The sequence below is a fragment of the Cyanistes caeruleus genome, chromosome 3 (genome assembly GCF_971803275.1).
Source record: "Cyanistes caeruleus chromosome 3, bCyaCae1.hap1.1, whole genome shotgun sequence".
Lineage (NCBI taxonomy): Eukaryota > Metazoa > Chordata > Aves > Passeriformes > Paridae > Cyanistes > Cyanistes caeruleus.
The window spans coordinates 58,905,956-58,927,223 of record NC_141703.1 but is presented as its reverse complement, the minus strand read 5'-3'; the positions used below and the strand labels follow the sequence as shown (position 1 = coordinate 58,927,223).

The 21,268-nt window shown below is 39.6% G+C and overlaps 1 protein-coding gene and 1 long non-coding RNA gene across 13 annotated transcripts in view; one reads left to right on the top strand and one right to left on the bottom strand.

Annotated features, from left to right (window-relative positions):
• The window catches only part of ELF1 (E74 like ETS transcription factor 1), an 82,587-nt gene that overhangs the window by 48,282 nt on the left and 13,037 nt on the right, over positions 1-21,268 (top strand). For 8 of the 11 annotated variants that reach the window (XM_086881158.1, XM_086881161.1, XM_086881160.1 and 5 more), the window contains 4 exons: positions 7,181-7,355; positions 14,822-14,929; positions 15,495-15,659; positions 20,487-20,570. In XM_086881158.1, the coding sequence (XP_086737284.1) occupies positions 7,181-7,355; positions 14,822-14,929; positions 15,495-15,659; positions 20,487-20,570 (532 nt within the window). Of the gene's footprint in view, positions 1-229; positions 400-7,180; positions 7,356-14,821; positions 14,930-15,494; positions 15,660-20,486; positions 20,571-21,268 lie in introns of all 11 variants that reach the window. The other 3 variants (XM_086881167.1, XM_086881168.1, XM_086881166.1) reach the window with 1 other exon arrangement.
• On the bottom strand, positions 2,494-20,539 carry LOC111934097 (uncharacterized). Of its 2 annotated transcripts, none has more exons than XR_002867066.2 (4): positions 20,471-20,539; positions 19,846-19,952; positions 18,924-18,998; positions 2,494-3,978 (listed from the first exon to the last, which is right to left on the bottom strand). It is a non-coding gene; the product is annotated as an uncharacterized LOC111934097 (long non-coding RNA). The 2 variants fall into 2 exon arrangements; XR_002867028.2 differs by lacking the exon at positions 2,494-3,978 and adding an exon at positions 17,541-17,625.

Below are 21,268 nucleotides of genomic sequence, written 5' to 3'. Positions count from 1 at the left end.
CAAGCCAATAGAAGAGGGAAGAATTGAGGCAGGGAGGGCTACCTCAGTGTGGTTCCTGGGAGGGGTAGTGAGAGCAGATACAGTTTTGTTTTGTTTAGCCGTGCATTCTGCTTCCTGCAGTTTATTTAGATGCTTAACTGAGAAACTTTAAAAATACTAAAGAGTGCTCAACAGGACAGTAAAACCTTTCTAAACAGATCTTTCTTGTCACCCCATGTTGTTTCTCCAGCTTCAGAACAAACTCAACCTTGATGTTTCTTTCATAAGTCCACTAAATTCTGCTCTAGATGAAGTCTAAGAAAAGATGTCCTGTAGCATACCCTAAAGGTGGTGAAATCAAAGATGTGAAAGGCCGGAGATAGAGGGTGCATTGCAGGAAGTCCATTGCTGCAGCCAGATGTAAGCTCCTTTTAAATTACTGGGTTCACTTAGTTCAGATATCAAAGATGCAGGTAGCCAGCTAGCTGGCTGCCTGAAGGTAAATCTTAAATACTCAGTTGTACAAAAGAAGTCCTGCCACAGGTGAAGACCTGGGAAGCTGGAACAAGGCTCAGTTTGACTGAGGGTTCATAGCACAGTAGCGCAAAAAGCCTGCTTCTTTCTTATACTTGAATGACCTGCTTCTTACTACACAGGAGCTATTGCTACTCCTAAAGTTTTTAAATTCTTAGATAAGTTGTATTTAGGTATGGATAACACAATCTGTGTACTTTGCAAAAATTTTAGCTCTGTGAGTGCTCTGTATTGGGCAAAAGCATTTTCTTGGATCTTCATCGTATACAAAAAGTGTAATTTAACTCATCTTTGGATAATTATTTTTGCAGTGCCCTCACAAGCTGGCATTTTAAGAACTTTGGTACTTTTCTTCTTGTCAAAGTTTTGCCTGGAGCTGTCTTGTGCCAAGAGCTCTTGGGACATGGAACAGCTGTGGGGAGAGGTTCAAGGTCTAAGTGGCAACTATGCTCAGTATTTCAGGGAAGTCATAATTCATGGCTATTTTGTTTAATTTTATTTTTTTTTTTTTAAATCTTGGTTAAACAACCATAAATTATGAACAGTCCATTTGCAAATGTAAGCATTCAGCGTTCAGTGGCAGATGCCAACGGGAGGGGCTCAAACGCATGGAATCGTGTGAACGGGAAAGGCTCACTCTTATCAGCTTTATCCTTTGCAGTTTAGAAAATAATAATTTTTTAATTTTTTATTCTTGGAGGGTTCATTTATCACATAGTAGATCTGTGGTGAGGAAGAAGTGAAATGAAAATATCCTTATGATTTTCAGAAGGGAACGAGAGGCTTGGGCTAAAGCTACTGATAACCTGTCTGGCTTCTGCTACAAGTTAGGGATCTAGTTAAAATAGAGTTTGCTTTTCTTTTTCATCTTTTCTGTGTTTTTTTTTTGTTTGTTTGGGTTTTCTTCTTGTTGTTGTGAGACTTCACACATAAAACTGGGCAGGAGTTCCTGCAGGCTTTGGCTGAGTCAACACTGCTGCCTAAACCTGCTTCTCCTCCTATCTGCAGCTTCTTCTCTCAGTGCCTTTTCATTTATTCCTTTGTGGACTTACAGCTAATGTGATATTTGATCAGGACATTTTTAATTTAAGAAGCTGAATAAAAGCAGCCACAGTGGCTAAATCCCTAGCAGGAAGTTTTAAATGGTGCCAGGGAGAAGTTGAATCATTACAACCATTAAATTGCTAACATGGTTCCCAGCATGACTGCTCTGTGTTGGGCTGTGCTGTGTTGCTTGTAGCAACTTGTGCCTGAAGACCCCTTCTGTACCTCTGGCGTTTGTTTCTCTCTTCCTTTCTTTTGATAAAGAAGGGTCTGACACCTTAGGTTGAGCCATGACTTCTGCACCATCATCTGATGCCTGCATTTTCTCTTCCATGTTCCCTGATATCATCATGGGCTTTCAGAAAGATTAAGCCACCTGGTCAAGATGAAGATCTACATATTTTTGCTATTTCCAGCTCCTGCAGAATATTCCTCCCTCTTACTCTCTTGCAGATTTATTAAGACATAAGGGAAAATATGAAATCTGTGATGAGGTTGTCTTCCCAGAAGAGTGAGCTGCATGTGTCTGCCTGCAGCATCCCTCTGTGCAATTTGGTCCCTTCTCTGATGCTGGTAGTGGGAACACCTTTAAAGTTGAGAAACTGCCTCTGCACAGGGACTGTCAGCAAGGGAAAACCCAAGGCTATTTTCTAGTCACTAAGTCACTATCACTTCCTCTAATACTGTTTAGTTTTTTTGGGTGTTTTATTTGTTCTTTGTGGGGAGGGGGGGTTGTTTGTTTATTTTTTTATAGGAATGGCCATCTGTATTGCAAGTCTGAATGCTGTCCTTTGGTTAAAAAGACACTTGTTCTTTCCCTGAGGTTGCTTTCTCCTTTTTTTTTTTTTCACATGTAGCTTTTCCCTTCTGCTATCTATTTCATGTGTTTCTTCCCACCCATCACTCACTTGCACCAAAATTATTTCACACCAGTTAAAAGATAGTCACTTTATTCTTGGGACAAGTTGTCATCCTTAAAGACTTGTAGTATGAGAAGACAGTACCTCCAAAGCAGAAGAAATCCCCTTCCTTATTTTCCATTTCTGTGGCCAGGATGGTGTTTTGATCTTCTGTCAGTTGGTGACAGTTCATGAGACAATTTTCAGAGAAAAAAAGAAACACCTTGTCAGCATGTCAAACACACTAAAAGAATTAGAGAGCAGGAAGGAAGATTGCTGCCTTTAGACCCTGGAGGAGGACTGGGTTCATTTCTCAGGGGATTGTGGAATATAATCAATGCTTTCAGGGACCTGCTCATGGGACTTTCCATGGGCTTTCAGCATCTGTATGAAATTTGCACTCCTCTGAATTGGTAAAGGTTGGTCTACAGGGATTTGGTGTCTTAAGATTTGGGAAGGTTTTAGCAGTAGCTCAATTGTTTTATGTGTCCAGCAGATGTGGGAGATGAGTTGGAGCCAAGTCAAAGCTTTGCTGGAGCTAGGGTGTCCTATTTTACCTGTATTTTATAAAAGAAAGATGAAGCAGTAGAAGTAGGAGAAATTTAAAAATACACAAATTGTTCTATAGATATCTGTATTGATTTCTTGAAAATCATTGCCAAAACTTTAATTTGGGACTTTTTTGAAACTTTGGGATAGTTTGCACTATATTTTTTGCTAGGGCATGTTTGTATTAGAAATAAATTATTTTGTGATCTTGGTATTAGACAATTTAAATTGTGTTAATTGAATCACTACCCTGTAGTTCTTAACTTAATGCTTTCCCTGTGTGTAATTCTCATTACACACTAGATTTGAAGGGAGCTGTAGTAAAAAAGGGCTCTTTTGCACTTCCAAATATGTACAGTTATTTTTATGTCTTACAAAACAACAGAGCTAGAGGAAAGTTTAGTTTGGCTCTCAATTGGGATTCAGGCACTTCCAGTGAAATTTAGAACATTATAGAAGTACCAAGGTGAGATTATCTCACAGTCATGTGTACATCTGTGTACATTAGTATTAGCTTTTAAAACTAAATGAAAGGCTTGTTAATTAAATAATAACCAATTGCAAATAATGTACAAAAAAGCAGTGACCACTTCCACAAAAATGCATTTCAGATTAAATTGGTTTGCAGTTGTGTGAATACTTTTCTCAACAGTAGCATATTAGAATTTGTTCTTTCCTTTTCACAGCCATGGCAGGAAGGAAAGTCCATACATTGTACTGCTGTAGGTATGAGTTGGATGCAGTTATAACAATAGCTTTAAAATAAGAGGCCTCAAGAAGTGATGTTTACTCTGATTCTCCCAGTTCAAAACTGTGATTAAGGTAAAGAAAAGCACATTCAAAATGTCTTACCATGAGTGAATGCTTTTCTGTTCATCTCCAGTCTTTTGAAAGCATAGTGTGTCAGCAGCTTCCCTGCGTAGTCCAGCACCAAGTTCAGGTGACGAGGTCTTGCCCTGCTGTGGGGGTTTCTCTGCCCGCAGACAAACAAAGCAACAATATCAGTGTGTGTGCATGATGGTTGTTTCTAGATACAGTCAAAACACAGTTTAACCTTGCAGAGCAGTTCATATGGATCAAACCACTTCTGAGCTGCATGAAGCAGCACAGTTCAGTACCACAGGAAACATTCTGGTCAGTAGTGAAGTGTATTTGTTTGGGCTTTTGTAACTAGGTTTCATAGCAAAGTGAGTAGGGTGTAATATAAGTAGGGCTTTGAGAAACTGATCTGAAAACATGTGACAATCAGTTGATTTTATCTGTATTTTGTTTATTATTCTGAAACATTTTTCTATAACTAGTCCTCTCAGAGGCCAAGCCAGTGGCATGAGCATCAGTCATTAAAGAAGGCAGTGCTGAGCCAAAGTAATTTTCTTCTTCAGAAGAAGCTAATGTAAGGCTTATCTTGAGCACAGGCAACCTGATCTGTGGCTGCAGACACTGCAGCTTTTGAGCTGGTGCAGGGGCGGAAGTGGGGCGAGAGGAGCGCGCCTTGCTGCCCAGATGTGGTGGGGAGGAGGAAGCTGGCCACTTGCTGATGAGTGTGCAGGACACAGATGCCTACACCAGAAACAAGCACCCCAACACCTCCACCATTTCATAGTCAATGCAGAGAAATAGGTGTTTTTAGGGCATGACATCCTATTGTAGCACAGGAGGCTAAAACTGGGCAGGGAAATTGTGCCCTAGAAATACCATCTCTGTCTGTTGGATGGGAAGGAAACTTGGGGGTTCCTAGCTCATGTCCAAGTGCCTGCATCACAGCTGTCTGTAACTTAAATCCCAAAAGTTATGTATCGAGGCATATTACTGAAACTGAGGTATTTAAACTATTTTTAGAACATAATTGTATCTTAGGAAGGAGTTGTAATGGACCATCTGCCTTGTAGCTTATGAATGTATTGTTGAAAATAAAACTTTTTTAATGTATATAGCTTTTTACTTTTCCTCTCTCTTTACAGTGCTTTATATATATATTTTTTTTTTTTAATGTGGCTTTTATTTAATTAAATATATTTGTTTATTCTTGCCTGGAAGCAAATAGGATCAAGGATGTTCAGGTCAGCAAACAAATAGGATGCAAAACATGAACATGACTTTTTCTGAGGAACAGTTGGGACCTCTTGCCCATCAACGATTTCTGTTTTCTCAGCTCCAGCATGATGCAGCATTGGTTAGAGGTGCCCACAAAGGTGTGGGGTAGCAGCTGTCCCATTGCTTGACTTGATAAATACCTGGGGATAAGATTGCACAAGAGGGCTTTAATTGGTCTGTACTTTGTTCATTTTTATTGATTTTCTACCATATTGCTCTCTTTTGAAACATGTTTCATAGACTACGTCATTATTTGTTGTTTGGTTTTTTTTTTTCAGTTTTGGTTTTGTTGACCTTTTTGGGGTTTTTTTGGGTGTTTGTTTGTTTGTTTGTTTTGTTTTCTTTTTGTTTAGGAGACTGTCCATGATGGAAACCCATTAAAATACTATTTTTGGTTTTTAGTTCTTCTTTTTTTCCTGGTTGCCCTTTACCACAGTTTTTGCTGAGACCTGTTTTACAAAACACAGGGCCATTTAAAGTGGTAATTACTGCCTTTTAAAATTTCTAATTGCACTTTCTACTTTCCGTACTTATGGTCCAGACTCTTCCCTAGGGGAGGCTTACTCCTCTAGCTGTTGTCTGGGTTGAGTAGATAGCTCTGATACCATTTTCCATCACTGTGAGAGATGAGTAATTCTTAAACAACGGCATAATCATACAGTTGTTTTTTTGCCTTGGGTTTTTAACTTGTGTGGTTAAAAAAACTACTTGATCTTCCTTCCAATACCTGAAGGGAACCTGCAAGAGAGACAGACTATTTACAAGAGCATGTGGTGACAGCACAGATGGAAATTACTTCAAACTTAAAAGATGGTAGGTTTAGATTAGATAGTAGGAAAAAATCTTTACTGTGAAGGTAGAAGGGTACTGGAACAAGTTGTTCAGAACAGCTGTGGATTCCCCATCCCTTGAAATATTTAAGGCCAGGCTGGATGGAACTCTGAATAACCTGATGTGTAGTGGAAGGTATCCCTATCCATGGCAGGGGGATTGGAACTAGATGATTTTAAAGTTTCTTCCAGCCCAGGCCATTCTATGATTATAAGATCTGTACATATCTGTGCTCTTCTGTGGAGGGTGGGACCAAATGTACATATACTGGTTTTCTCAGAAATGTTTTAGCAACTTTTTAGGTTTTTTTCTTGTTTTTAAGCTTGACACACATTAATAATGTGTTTCATTTTTGTAGGAGGAAACCTTAGAGTTACACTAGACTTTCATTGAACCTGTTCTATCAGGTTCTATCAGTTCTACTATAACTTTCTTCCTGCAAATGACATTTTAAAAGACTCACTTTGAAAAATGCAGTGTCTGTAGTAGATGTTATTTGCTGAAAACCTCTTCCTGTTGAGCGGTTGCCTTGTCAGAGAGTGTGCATCTTGCTATTATTGCTCTTAGGTTTGATTTCTGTTTTCCAGGTGCCTCTTTTCTTCTGTATCTGATGCAAAATAACTATCAAGACCAAAGGACAATGTCTAAAAGTAGACTTAGGTGGCGAGGCGGGGTGTGGTGTGAGTGATGTCAAATGACTAAAGCTATAAGAATTAGAGCACTTAGATCAACCTGTTACACCCCTTCCTTCTGTAGCAAGTGTCCCCTAAAATAGTGATTTTTCAAATACTGTCTCATAGGAAATATGATGCCTGTGAGAGCTTTGTCCAGTCCTCACAGCCACAGGACTCCTTCACTCTCAGCTTGATGGGAAGAGCAAAAGGTGAAGGTGTTTGCAGCAAGTTGCTCACCCAGTATTATTGCCAGCAAGATGTAGCACTTATTGTGCCTTGCCACTCCTCTGTATTGTCAGCTTTCACGCTGCAAAACTGTGTCATGCAAGTCTGGTGTTATATACTCAAGTACAGTCAGTACAGTAGATACTTCAGCAATATTCAGTCTCTGGCTCCTGGTGGAACACTGCTGCAATTTGCTTTCAGATGTTAAAAATCATCTTTTCCTTTAGTGCTCCCTCCTGACTCTTTAATATCTAGGTGGTTTAGTACAGGTCTGTTGAAGTATAAATCATTAAGTGGCTAGATTGGAAGCAGTCTAACTAATGTCTTGTTTATTTTTTTCTCCACCCCCAGCTTGGTGATCCATCCATTTTCCCTGCTGTCATCGTGGAGCATGTTCCTAGTGCAGAACTCCTGCATAACTACTCTGGCTTAACCTGCGTGGATGAACCTAGTGACATGATCACCGAGAACTCTCTGGATGTCGCAGAAGAGCAAATCATAGAAGATGATGATATCACCCTCACAGGTTGGCAATAAAACCATCTCTCTGCCATGTCTTTGCACCAAGATGGCTGTGACTAATGGAGGAAGAAAGTTTAATGACAAAAAGCAGGGAGAAAAATAGTGGAATTGAATGTTGTTAATTCTATACAAGACAGAGAAAATGGCATTAGTATTGTTAGCAGGTGGCTTGCAATCCTAGTTGCACAGCTGATAATGGTGAAGTTTCATCCATCAACAGTGATTAAAGCAGAGTCCTGCTCAGAGTACCAACAAAGTTTTTCTTTGTTCTTCATAGGTTTTGTTTGCTTTTACTTAATAGGTGGTGCATTCCTAAGTAAACATATATACCAAAAAGCAGGAATGTGCAGCTTGAGTAGATGTACTGCTTTTAACTTCCCGAAGGTATACAGTAATAAATTAAAATGTGTGTGCTAGCGTGACTTATTGGTGTAAGTATACTCAGCGTAGTATTAATCTTGGATCTCTAGTAATGATTCACACCTAAAATACAGATATTTTTTGTAAATACTGTTAGAAAAGGTAGCCCTAAAGAACAAACAATTGTCAAGAGAAAAGCTCAAAGACCTGTCACGTGTTTTAAAAGCAACTCCTCACTGAATGCATGTATTTGAAGTGTTTTTGTAGAAAAAGTCTCAGAGGTGGGGTAGATACTTTACAGAGAGAAGTTTTGTTTTAGCCACTAGGCTTCACACCTGGACTGTGTCCAGGGAGAGAGACAGCTTGCTGGTTTCACTCAATACTTTTGACATTATTTCCAAAGACATGCTCTGATACAATCTTTTACTACAAAAAGCAAAACAAGAACTCAACATAACCTGACATGAGGAACAGTTCACAGAGTAAATTGACATGAGCTGCTCTCAGTAAATGGTTTTATCTGATGAGTATGGCTCCTTTTTTTTCCATAGTAGTGAATTATCTGTGAACAGACTGTGACCATACAAATAAGTTAGGTTATTATTCAAGAAGGTTTTCCATACTCAAACAGTATTTCATATTGAGACCTCTTGCCAACTTGCTGTTCATATTAATTATTCACACTACAACTGGCATATCCCCAGTGTGTTACTTAAGCACCACTTAATGCGTCCGTGTGAATTTCATAGTGGATCATTTTTGTGAATCCATATTCACTGTAATATATTGTGTGTGAATTTTTACATGCATGAGTAATCATGAAGCTCCACTTTTGTGAATGCCCTTGTAAACCTTTTTTTTTTTTTTTTTCATTGCTGGTCACATGAGAAGGTTTTGCAAATTGCTGCCAGAAACTGAAAATATTTAATCCTTGTAACTGATGGTGTCCAAGGGTTTCTGGGATACTTTGGAGGCAGACAAGTACAGTATTGTTCCCATCATCCATTATAGTTCAAGAAATCTGGTTTTCTTTAAAGGCAAAGTCCTTAGAAATTGAGACCTGCCACTTTGCAGAGATAATTGTTGTGATGATAATGAATTACCTGTTTCAGTGTCCATCGTGTGCGTGCAGTGGATTTCCTTAGCATGGAAAGGGAAAGGGGATGAATGCAAGTTGACCCAGGACCAACACTGTGGCTGGAAATCTGCTCAGGACTAGGCAGGCAACACTGGCAACTCAGCCACTGGTCTCTGGCAGGAAACTATCCAGCCTGACTCTAGTGGGGTGGAATTTGGGGCCCAGGGATGTGAAGGCACCCCACAGGAAGAGACAAGAGGACACTGGGGAGGGAGGCCCCTGTTACCTCCCTGCCCACTGCGGACAAACACTGGCTGTGGCCACAGCTGCCCTGTTGAACTGCAAGACTGCTGTGTGGGAGAGACCCCAGTTCAAGTATAGCTTGCTGTAGGCTGCCTCTGAAATGGGGCTAATCATAGCTCAATTTTCCCACCTACTCTGTTTTTCAGCTGCTTTTTTTCTTGTCTCTCTTCTTTGAAGTTTCCTCCTTGATTTTGTTTGCTCTCAGCAGTGAAATGTGTTGTTTTGCTCTTTGAAGTTAGTACCAGTCTTTTCAGTCACTTCAACATTATACCTTTGAGAGAGGATCAGACATCATAAAGACTGTACTAATTCCACATTAAAATATTTATAAGACTGAAGTTCACAGCAAAACAAAACTGAAACCACTGTAATTTATGACTAAACAGTACTGAGCGATGGCTGCTTAATATGAAGTATTTAGGTTTTTTTTAAGTTACTAGTTTTTCAGTACTGTTTTATGACTGTCATACACTGGGCTTCTCTCTTTTCCTAGATTAACAGAAATTAGCAGTAGTCGTCATGAAACTGAAGCAATTAGTTTTTAGGGGTCTATCTGCAGAATAGCGGACGCTGATAGGTTCTTTCAACTGTAGGATGTAGCTTCAGCCCTTCAAAAGCACATCTATCACATGTTGGTGATTACTTACCTGTCAGATAAATGATAACCTGCAGAAAACTATAAGAATGGCATCTATTGCATGTGAAACCCTGCTGAGACATGGCCAGAAGTCAACTTTTTAGCTATGTTAATGCTCATGCTGTAATTTCTTTTGTATTGAATAGGCAGATGTGCCTTATCACCCTCCTCTTTAAAAATACTTTTCCCTGGAAGAACTGTGTTGGCAATTTTATGGTCGGTTTGTTGCCAGTCTTATAGGATTTTAAATGATTAACCATCATGTAGTAAAGGGTGATTAACAAAATAAATTGGAGCATTTGGCTTTGAATGAAGTTTTATCTCTAATGGGAATTTTGAAATATTTTTTCTCTGAAAAATACAGGGGATAATGTTTTTGTGCAGAAGAACTCTAGGCCAACTTGTCAGATGGTACGATTTGCTACACTTTGTAGATCTTATTAATGTGGCTAGTTATGGATATAAGGTGCACAGGAAGGAGGAACTAATTGGATTATGTAATTCCTGAAAACATTTTTTTGTTTTGTTTTTTTAACTTTGTCATGTTTGGTGATTTTAATCGACAGTTAATCAAAGTCTGCCATTTTGTGGTTCACCTATTCTGGCATTGTTTTTATGGAATCAGGGAAGTGGCTGCACTGAGACCATTTCGGGGGGAGGGGATGAGAGAACAGGGACAGAAAGTTTGTATTTAAATGTCCCATGCCCTGGTCTAAATAGGGAGCATGGAAGTGTGCATTTTCATAGATGGATAATGGTACTTAATAACTTAATTTTGAAGTTTGGGACCATTTGCTTCGTCATTTTGTGAAAATCTAGCAGTCCTGCACAAACACAGCTTCTTGGTGGTCATTTTTGATGTTACAAAAAAATCCAAAGGACAAGTTGGATGGAAACTGAACTTTATAGTGTTAATCTGTGAGGACTGTGAGTTGACGAGATGCCAGTTGCAAAAAATCAGGTTTTGGTTTCAGTTACTTTGTAAAGAAATTCTTCACAGCTGCCTGTAGCTCTGGTAAAACTGGAGGGATTTTTTTAATATACCTCCTCAATGAGATAATTTTCTTTACAAATTGTAAAGCCTTATTTAAAAAACAAAAGTGGCGATTTGCAGGTCTCCTGAAATATCTGTGTTTTTAAACTCAGTTTTCCAGTGGCAGATAGCAATCAGCTAAGAGTGGATACTAAAAAGTGCTTATATTTAACAGCCAGCTATTCTGCAAAAGGGGAATCTGTCCATATCTAATGGCAACTTTAGATTAGCAACTTTAGATTTCTTCAGACAGTATTTTGAGGTTCTGCAGTCCCTGTTTTTATCTCTAGTAAAACCAGCAGTGAATTTAAACACAGCTGTGACTAGCACAGCCTTTATCTCAGTCTGGACAAAGACTCATGTTGCCCACTCTCCAGAGCTTCCAGCCTCCAGGGAAGCAATGGGAGCAGGATAGAATTGCCCAAAGTGGTGTAAAAATTTCAGAAAAGGCACTAGACAGGAGTAGGGAAAGCAGGACTTTGAATTGAGGTGGAGAACTTCCAACATGAGGCATAATTTCAGGGCAGAAAGCTGTGTTTGGGCAAGCGTTGTGCTAATGATGATTTATAGGAACCTGGATTTGCAGTAACTGGGCAGAAATTGGCATGCACATACAGAGGCTTACGCTTGTGGCTTGCTCAGATAAACAAAAACTTATAGAGTACTCTGGGAAAAAACTGAATATATTTTTAGATGTGGTTTTTCCCCTCCCTTCTCTTTTTCTCCCTTCTTCTCCCTTTTTTCTTTTTTTCTTACCCATTTTTTCTTCCCTGTCTCTTTTTCCCTTTTTCATTTTTTTCTTCCACATTTTTCTTCCCCCTCCCCCTATTTTCATTTGTTTTTTAAAAGCTTCTATTTCAGATAACGTTTAAAACCTGATACTTTGCAGAAATGACACTCCCTGCTGCCCCATTTTTTCAGCTCTGACTTTGGCAAGGAGGAAAAAATAAGCCATTTAATTCCAGTTCTTCTGAGAACTGGGACTGTATCATAACATCCAGTGATTGGAATACCATTCTGCAGCATTACAGAAAAGCTAAAATAAGAGACACCAGCTTGCCTTTGGTAGCTAAGCTGGTTATCCTTGAGCACTGTCTCATGTTGAAGGATGCAAATGAGCATCTTGCTGTTAAAAGGACAAAGAGGTGGTCCTTCACTTTTTCTTTGAGGTGCCCCACACCTTGTTTGTATTAGCTCTTGAGTTCTTGTAATTCAACTTGCTAACCCAGCATACCCCCAAAACCTTTTCTCAGACATTTTATAAAGATTAGTTGTCTCACTCTGTGATCAAAAAAGCCTGAAGCCTGGCATGTGTTAAGTGCCAGAAGTTTGGGTCATGAACCAGGGGCAGAGATGGGAGGAAAAACCGTAACCCTTGGTTCTTTCAGCAACAGGGAAATATTAGCTTGTCTCAAACCACTCTGTGAAGTCATCTTCTCGGAAGATGCTTGAAGGGTGTTGGCAAGAGCAGTGAAGTGGTTAAGGAACTTAATTTTCCCATCCTGTGTTTGTGGATAGAAAGATAGTGCTGCTTCTTGTAGAGGAATTCAGGTTCTCTGGTTCAGGTAGCTCTGCTGGTAAACTGCAGAGTGAGATGCAGACTGAGCTCAGGGTGGGAGCCAGACACAAGAGGCTGTGAACTGCCGGTTCAGAATTGCTGGTTTTTTGAATAAGAAAGGAGAAGACAGGTGACAGCAGCGGCAGGGGGTGGATGGACACAGAGCGCAAGAGGGAGACCTGCCTGTGGATGGACTCTGAGGCTATAAAAGCCCAGGGGTTCTTTGGCTGGGGTCACCAGCACGGGCTGTTCCTGTGTTACTGTGCTGTGAATAAATGGCTTTATGGAACGAGACATCTGAGAATCTGCTGTGGGAAACCTGGTCTGACTGTGGAGTGGGTGTGTGGGGAGCCAAGGAGGACACGTCAGTCACGGGAGCTGCCCACTGTGGAGGGGCTTTGACCCAGCAGTGGCAGTCTCTGGCCTTGGGATGTCACTGCCAGGGAGTCTCATGGATGGTCAGACTGGGAAGTTTCCTTAACATGCTTTTATTTTTCTGAGCAGCAAATCATATTAATTTCTATATTTACATTATTAATATGGCTATTATAAATTCCTTTCATTAGTCTCGGATAGGGATGGTAAACTTCTAGCCATATGGCTTCTAACAGTGATATAAAGCTGGTAGCCTCTTCCTCACCTGCTAGTGTTCTGAGTGAAGAATTGGCTCTGCTCCATCACCTTAGTACTCGAAAGTCAGCAAGTGGGTTTGACCCTCCTGCAGCCCTCTCTGAGGAAAGAGCAGACAGCAGCAGCTCTCTCCTCCCTGCCTGCAGAACTGAGAACCTGGGAGTACCACTGCTGGCTTTAAAATTGTACATGATAAGCCAGCCATGCTCCATGACTTTGACTGAGCTGGATTGTGGCAGGCTAACATTCCTGTCCACTCAAACAATGTCAGTAACTGAGAACAGCTGCTTTGGCAGTGCTGTGTGCATTTATTTATATTTGTATGATGTGACATCCTTCTTGACGTCTTGATAATGCTGGTAAATGATATGGGAAGTTCTCCTCCAGATAAAGCTTAGAACCATAAGCATCAAGTCACCAGCACCAGTCCAAGAGTGTACATGGCCACAGACTGAGTGGGATGGGCATGCTCTGTCTTCTCCTTTCTGATGGGCAGGCATTCCCTAGGGATGCTGTGTGGCTTTTGGGGCTGAGATGCCCCAGGTCTGAGCTCCTGAGCCTGTCAGCTGCCTGACAAAATTGTCAACGATTTGCTGCCCTGTCCTGCTTCCAAGGTCAGGACCTTAGTCCATACTCACTTTCTCTTCATGCTATCCTCCTCCCCAGCTCTGTGTTTCTCATCCTTTAAGACTGTTTGGAGATGTCAGCCAGAAGGTGCAGATCCTTAACTGTCTGAATGTCTTTGCCAGATATAGGGTGGAGGTGGTCCTGTAGAAAAAGGGTGAGTTTCTGTGTGGATCAGGGGTTCCCAGCACCTGTCTACTTTATTCTGTATTAGCCTGATCCTCTTACACTAGAGGCTCAAGGAAAAATTCAGAAGGTAAGGAGGCTTCTGTCAATCACAGCTGGTGGAAGATCCAGCTGGTGGATGCCAGCGTTCATCTTTACCCTCTCCTAATGATACAGTTACTGAAGCTGTAAACATCTGGGATGAAACTAGGGGATTTTGTTTGGTTGGTTTTTTAATGATGCAATTGCTTAGTGCTAATTGAAGTGGTTGCTTTGTTGTTGCTGTGATATTTTTAAGGTTAAAATAGAGAAGTTCTATAAGTTACAAACTTGCTTTTGTGTGCAGAAATATTTCAATGTCATTACATTGTGTTTTAATGTGTATGTTTGCTTGCTCTGTTAGTGTGTTTTTTTTGTTTGGTTTTGTTTATTAATGTGACTGCCCCACCCAAAATTCCTCAAAGCCTAACAGGGAAAGAGAGAGGTGTAAAGCCTGCAGAAGTAACTGAGGTTTTGATGGGCATCTCTTATTTATGGAATTCACTTCTGTTCATAGAACCACTGAATTTTTAGGGTTGGAAAAGATCCCTCAGATCATCAAGTCCTACTGTCAACCCAGAACCACCCCCATGTTCACCATTAAATCATGTCTTCAAGTGTCATATCCACATGATTTTTTGTGGATATGACATTGGAGCACCATAAGAAGTTAGCAATATTGTGTTTTTAAATAATAATCTCTGGAATATTGCTTGTGGTAGTGATATTTCTTAGTTTCATGGGTGTTGTGTTTTAGTGCATGTGCTTGATCAGCAAAGAGAGGGGTTAGAAAGATGAGGCAGAAACAAAGGATTTGTTTGGGGGTGTTTATACATGCAGTCTGAAAAATGTACTGTACTAAATAAAAAAAATTATTGCAGTGTGCATTTTCTCCCCAGCTATCTGTTGCTACACATCTAGTAGAATATCATCTCTGTCATTTTTTTTTTTTTCTGGGATTTAAATAGGAATAAATATCATGTTAAGCTTTAAGTCTAGTTTGTAGCTTCTTAAGATTTTTTTTTTCCTCCCCTTGCTTTTAGTTGAAGCATCTTGTCATAATGGAGATGAAACAATGGAAACAATTGAAGCTGCTGAAGCACTTCTTAATATGGACTCCCCTGATCCTATGTTGGATGAAAAAAGAATGAGTAAGTTTTTTTTATGAAAATCCAATCTGTATTTGCCAGGTTTATTTGTGAAAGGAAGAGGGATTCACTGCAGCATGGTTGCAATTTCCAGATAGCCTTTATGTACGTAGTTTGAGGATCAGAAATCCAGTGTTGCATACAGTGAAGGATTTCATTGCTATGCTAGAGTTGAACAGGAAAGGAAAGAGTCAAAGATTACAGAGAGAAAGTGTGAATGAAGTTGGATGGTTTAGATTGCAGTTTTATTTGGTTGATGTTTATGCTGTCTGGATAAAAGAATATACATTTACATTTACAGATTGCCTTAAATATGGGTGTGTGATCAGCAGATAATTGTGCTTTTTGTGGGGTGGGTTCTGTCATTCAATTGTTCTGTTTTAGTAGTGCCTGTGCTTGCATAAAATGTTGTCGGTACATATATTGTATTATAAACCAGTCTTCTCTCACCTGAAAGACTTAAGTGTCATTGTTTGATTTTATTCTATGTTTGAATTTTTGCTCTAAAGCCAGCTTTTTAAAATTTTTTGGCTGTGTGAAAATACATCTTTTGTCCCTTTCCCTTAAGCAACTATGTTTGGTGCAACGGAAGAGGAAGAAATGGTGCCTCCTATCACACATGTGTCGGTCACACTGGATGGGATCCCCGAAGTGGTGGAAGTTCACCAAGCCCCAGACCCTTATACTGAGTCACCAGAGACTCCAGAATTTGAACAGCCAAAGAAGAAAAAAGGTAAGATGCTACTGGAGAACAGCAGTGTGGAGCAGGAGAGTAGTGGGTGGCACGGTCGCTTCCTTGTGGGTGTCTGGAACCATTCTGGGTGTCAAGCCAAAATAACTGAGTGAGCTCAGCCAGAAATGCAGGGAAAAAGCATTTTCTTCCTGCCTAGAGTGAGCACATGTACGGGTGCTTAGACTAATGATGTCGTACAAGTCCGATGGCTTATCCTACAGAAAGAATCTGTGCTTGTTCCTATTTATAGTTTCTTCTTCAGAGCAGAATTGCAATACAAGCCATGGAGCTTTTGCTGCTGCGAATCCAGAAGTACTTTCATTAGCTTTTACTTAGCTTCAACTGAAGATACTTGATCAGTTCAGAATATGGAATGAGAATAGGAAGAGATTTTTGCCTTTTCTTAAATATTACTGATTTTTTTATTATTATTAGTAGCTGCATGCTACAGTAAGTCCCATTTGTAGTAGATTACATTTCCATAGCGTAGGGATGTTCCACTGCAGTCAGTGCTGTGCCAAAGAGTCATGAAGTGGTGTTAGCTAGTCATTCTGCTCCTGTTTTCCCACCCTGCTTCAGTGTGGACCCCATTAGAGGCTCTGAAGCTGGTGTCTGCAGGGAAAGAGAGTCTTGCTATACATATAGATGTTAAATGCCCTTGCAACAAATTAATATAAAAAGAAAAATAAACAGAGGAGCTTATGTTTCTGGAACTAATCCTAGGGCTCTTCCTAGAATATGAGGACTTGAACAGGTTCCCCTGTGTAATAGCCTTCCAGAATAAGGCTTCTGCTACCCAGCCATACTCCTGTGGAATAGGAGTGCATTTTTACTGTGACTTTTTATGCTAATTCCAAGTGTTGGGAATTGTTTTGTGTGAGAGAGACCATATTGGCCCGTGAAGATCTTGGTGAAGCCTCCTGAGCCCCATGTGTGTCACAAGGTCTCATAGGGATGGGTGTGGGTCAGCAAGTCTCTGATTCCCCTAAGAAAGCTGAACTGAAACTACTGTGGAGGAGAGCTTTACCAGCAGCTGCCTTGAAAGTGCTTCTGGGGAAGTACTGTGGCTGTGCACACTACTGTGAGATAACCAGCCGTAAGAGAATTAAATTGGGAGGGTTTTGATTCTTCTTTTCTTCCCTTCTTCTTTTTAAATGTTGGCTACTGTGTGGGTCAAAACAGGGAGCTGCTGTCTGCCATACATTTAACCTCTTTGGTTTGATGCTTTTGTGTTGTGCTTCTGCTTACTCCCACTCCTTCCTCCTCCCTTGCTGTAGGTTAGAAAACCAGTTGCTTCACAGAAAATGTGTATTTGTTTTAGAAAAAAAAAATGCTAGGAAGGATACATCAGCTTAGTGTATCATTACGTACTAGTTTTCAGTGAACTTGAGGCTTTGTAAAATAGATGGTATGGTCTGAGGGATGTACAAGTATTACTTCAAAATATCTGGGGATTTTTAAGCCATTGTTGCACAAGAATTACTTCAAAATGTTATTAAGTTTGTAGTGCACTTTTGGATAATGTGCAGTGTGTGGTGGGATTCTTTTGGAGGTTTGTTTGTTTGTTTGTAGGGCATTTTTTTTTTTAAGTACAGTTTCATTTCCTTTGGTCAGTTATGAGGTGTGGTAAAGGATGGTGATCATTTTGCCCTGTCCATATCAGTCATGATTTTATAAGATTTCTATAGATTTTATAGACTTCTTTAATAGACTTCTAGCATGTATAAGCCATTAGCTAAACTTAGAGGGATTCACAGTGCAGAGCGTTGCCAGCTAACTGCGCCAGAATGGCACTGCCAAGTAGAGCTCCTCCAAGAGAATGTTCACCAGAAGCAATGTGGTGGTTTCACTTCCTTTCCTTTTGGCCTTATTGCTGCAGCAGGAGAGCTGTATCCACCCATCTGCTCAGCTCCAAGCCCGTGTTCAGCATGATGTTTGTACTGTTGATGAATGTCTGAACACTGAGCTGTTCAGCAATGGATCAGAAAGACAGGAAAAACAAAGGGATGTCAGCCAAAGAAACTTGGAAATTTGCTATATTAATACCTTCTTTGTATTTGTGTTTGCTGTGGAGGGTATCTGGCAGGAGGTAGTCACATAAGTTATGTACATCATATTTTAGGTATATGTAATTTATTTTGGTTGTACATAAATTATATTTTTAATCCAACTCACTGAACATAATGAGAAAAATGGATTTTAAATTTTCTGGTGTAGCATAAAATATTTAATCAGAATGAACATTTGACTGCCTAATGTCACCTTAATTTGTAGCAAGAATTTCTAACCTGAAGTGTTTTACAGCCATGGAAATAGGAAAGTGAAAATACCAATTGTAAATCCAATGAACTATCTAAAATTATGGTAGGCCCACATAAAGCTTAGCTCTTGTACATTTTTATCCTTCCTCTTTGTAGAATTCTCTCCTAAAAAGGAATTTAGTGATGTAGTCTGAAAAACAATAATTCATGCTTGAATTTGAATATTGAAGCAAAGGAGGAAGCATGCTAGTGCTTAATGTGCTTTTAAAAAATATCTTATTTTAAACAAAGGAAACATATCTGATGTGTCTCTGTTAGCTGGGTTTTTGATGGTATCAGTCAGTGCCTGGAGATTATAGCTCACAGTGTAATCTAAAACTATCCAAATAAAGTATCTCTAGCCCAGATACACAGCAGTAACAGCAACACATTGCCGTAAACAAGTTTCAAATCCTTCACTGGATTTCTAATTTTGGATGGTCTTCTTACAGAGTCCTGAAGTAGTCTAGGCTGAAGAAAGAGAGCCTAGAATTGCTCTTGCAGTCCTATTCATATGTAGTAGCCTAGGTTATCTCTAATCAGAAGTGCATAAATTATATGGGATCAGTACTAAGAGCAGTTCAGTTGTGACCTAATTCAGCTCTTATCCACTTCATTTCCTTTGAAGAACTGAACTCATTTAGACATAATGTCTAAATTACTGATATCAAAATAATACTCTCTAGTTCTTAATGGCTACATTTACACCTGTTCAGGAGGGGAAATGAGACAACAGAGTCCTCCCACAGCTCTAATGGGGGAAAGCACTTAGCCAAATTTACTCTGAGGGACTTCTTGTGGGTTAGAAGCTCATCCATGCGAGTGACTTCATCTAGGACATTTTAGGTAAAACAGACATTTCTGCAACTTGCAGTGGAGAAAAGCTGCTAAAAATGTACTCCAGTAGTTCTTTATTCTTTCATATCATGATCTATGAAGAAAACAATGTCAGAAGTTTTCCTACCTTATTTCAAATCAAGGACAACATTACTGGCCAAAACAGTGGGTGTCATTTGTGTCCCATTCTCAGTCATGAATCCTGTGAATGATGAAAGCAAGAAAATTGGAGGACTCCAGGTTTAGTTTACTTACTATAGCTCTCTCAACTATCTGTCCCATGCCTCTCCTCCCCCATGCACTGTCAAAAGAAAGAAAAGGTACAAAGATGGACTTAACAAGACTGCTAATGTCAAAAAGTGAGTGCTTAAGCCAAAGTTTCTTATGATTTCTCAGTAGATACTGGAAGTTTAAGAGGAAGGAAATAGTGCAGACTGGCAATGAGCTGTTTTTTTTTAATTTTCAGAGCTAGTGAAAAACCCTCTCTCAGTCTGCAGCAGAGCTGTTTCCTTACTAAAACAGCCCCTCAAAACAAAACCAAAACTGGAAAATTACAGTGTATGGGCTTGCCCAGACCTTTTGGTTCTTGCCTCTTTAGAACATCAATTCTTTGGAAATGCAATAAATAGAGAGAAAAGAAAATTTCCTTTAGATTTTTAACTATGGCAGTATTCTATCTGAACTAGAAAGGTGTTCCTCTGAGTCTTGTGTATTCTTAGTCTATTCTACCTCTTAAAAGATTATAGGTAATAATATAGGTAATGTCAGTGTAGTAATGGGTCACTGCAAAACCTGGTAAGATAAATTCTTATTACATAAAGAAGTTCTGAAGGTTTCTGATTAATTACACCACCTGTAAAAGCTGCCATTGCAGGGAATGAGAACTAATAAAAGAATAAGTGCAGGGTTTTATACTGAAAAATATTTCAACATGACTTAGCTTTTTTGTTCCCTTTTGTGTTGGCAGTTAATTTTTCAACATTTTCAAACAAGTGCCCTTCATTTTTGTGATCAGTTCTAAGTAACTTCTTCTTTTCAGTCTTCCTCACCAGAGAGCCACCATGCTTATGACTTTAAAAACTGGTAGTTTTTCAGAGCCCGTTGCTGGTTCTTCTGATCTTCATAAACAAGGGACTTCCCTTTATCTGCAGTCACTCTAGAAAAGGTGTAAAAGACAACAGGACTGAAAAAAAATGTTTGTTTGCTGTCAGTGTACACTTGCAATAGATTAAACAAGGAGACAAGCTTGTTTTGTCCCTAACTTCCATTCTGGCAATGAGTGAACATGATAGTGCTCTGTATTTTATCTACCTTTTCCTGTCTAAGCCCTTAGACATACTTAATAGCTTATTTTTCTCATCTTGTCTGTTTCAAGTACTCTTAAAAGTACCTGAATAGACAAAGAAATTTCCAATTTACATGGACTTCAGGAAAGTGCATAGTGTAGTCTTTTTTTAGAAGTACGGTAGGAGCATAGGAGGTCCCTCCTGCCATAGAAAAAGAGGTTCAGCACAGAACTAAGTTCCCAACTTACTAGCAATTGATTTTTTTTTTAAATTGGAGAAACAAATCTCTTTCCTTCCCCTTCTACCTCCTCCCCTTCCCTCTTCTTCCTTACTTTCTTCTTTTTCTTCTTTTTTTTTTTTTTTTTTTCTTAAGCTGCAGTTGACTTACTGGTGATTTATTTCAGGGAAGAAACCAAAACCATCTCGTTCTGAGTCCCCTACTACAACTCCAAACATATCTGTGAAAAAGAAAAACAAAGATGGAAAGGGTAAGTCAAAATAGTTGTGTCCAGAATTTTTAGGAGAGCATTGTTTCTGAATGATCTGTAAAAAGAAAAAATACACCAGTTCATTTCTGATGTAAACATAGGTTTTATGTTCAGTGGTGGTTAACATCTCAAGGCAAGGAAAAGATGAGCACATGAGTTTTCTTGTTGAAATACTCAGTTCCTTGGAAGAACAACGTATTTGTCACTTTAGTTGCAAGGGTTCTTGGAAACTCTTCAACATCCCTGCAGAGTTTGCTGTGTTTTGAATGAAGTCTTGGGGAGTGCTTTGCATTTTATTAATGCTTCTTAGGCTGTGGTTATTTTGACAGATGATCTTTGAAAATGTGTTCCATCTGTATGTGTCTAATTCTGCATGAGGCTAAGCAAGGCTGCCAATTGGCAGCAGGAACTACCAAGTCCTGAATTTCGAAAAAAAGTAATAGCACAGCTTGAACACTTGGGCAGAAAAACTTGGGGGTTTGATACTTTCATTCTTCTGTATTTAAAAGGTAGAAATAAAAATAAATGCCACATAACTGATACAATAAATCATTTGCTCAGCCTGAGCTGTTCAGTAGTGCCTGTGAGTTTTGTCAGCAGCTGGGTTGCCTTGCTATGGGGTCCAACACTGCCCCCGTGCCTAGGCTGGTGTTTAAAGGGAAGGCTGATTCCCAGCCCCAGCGAGCTGTGCTGCACTC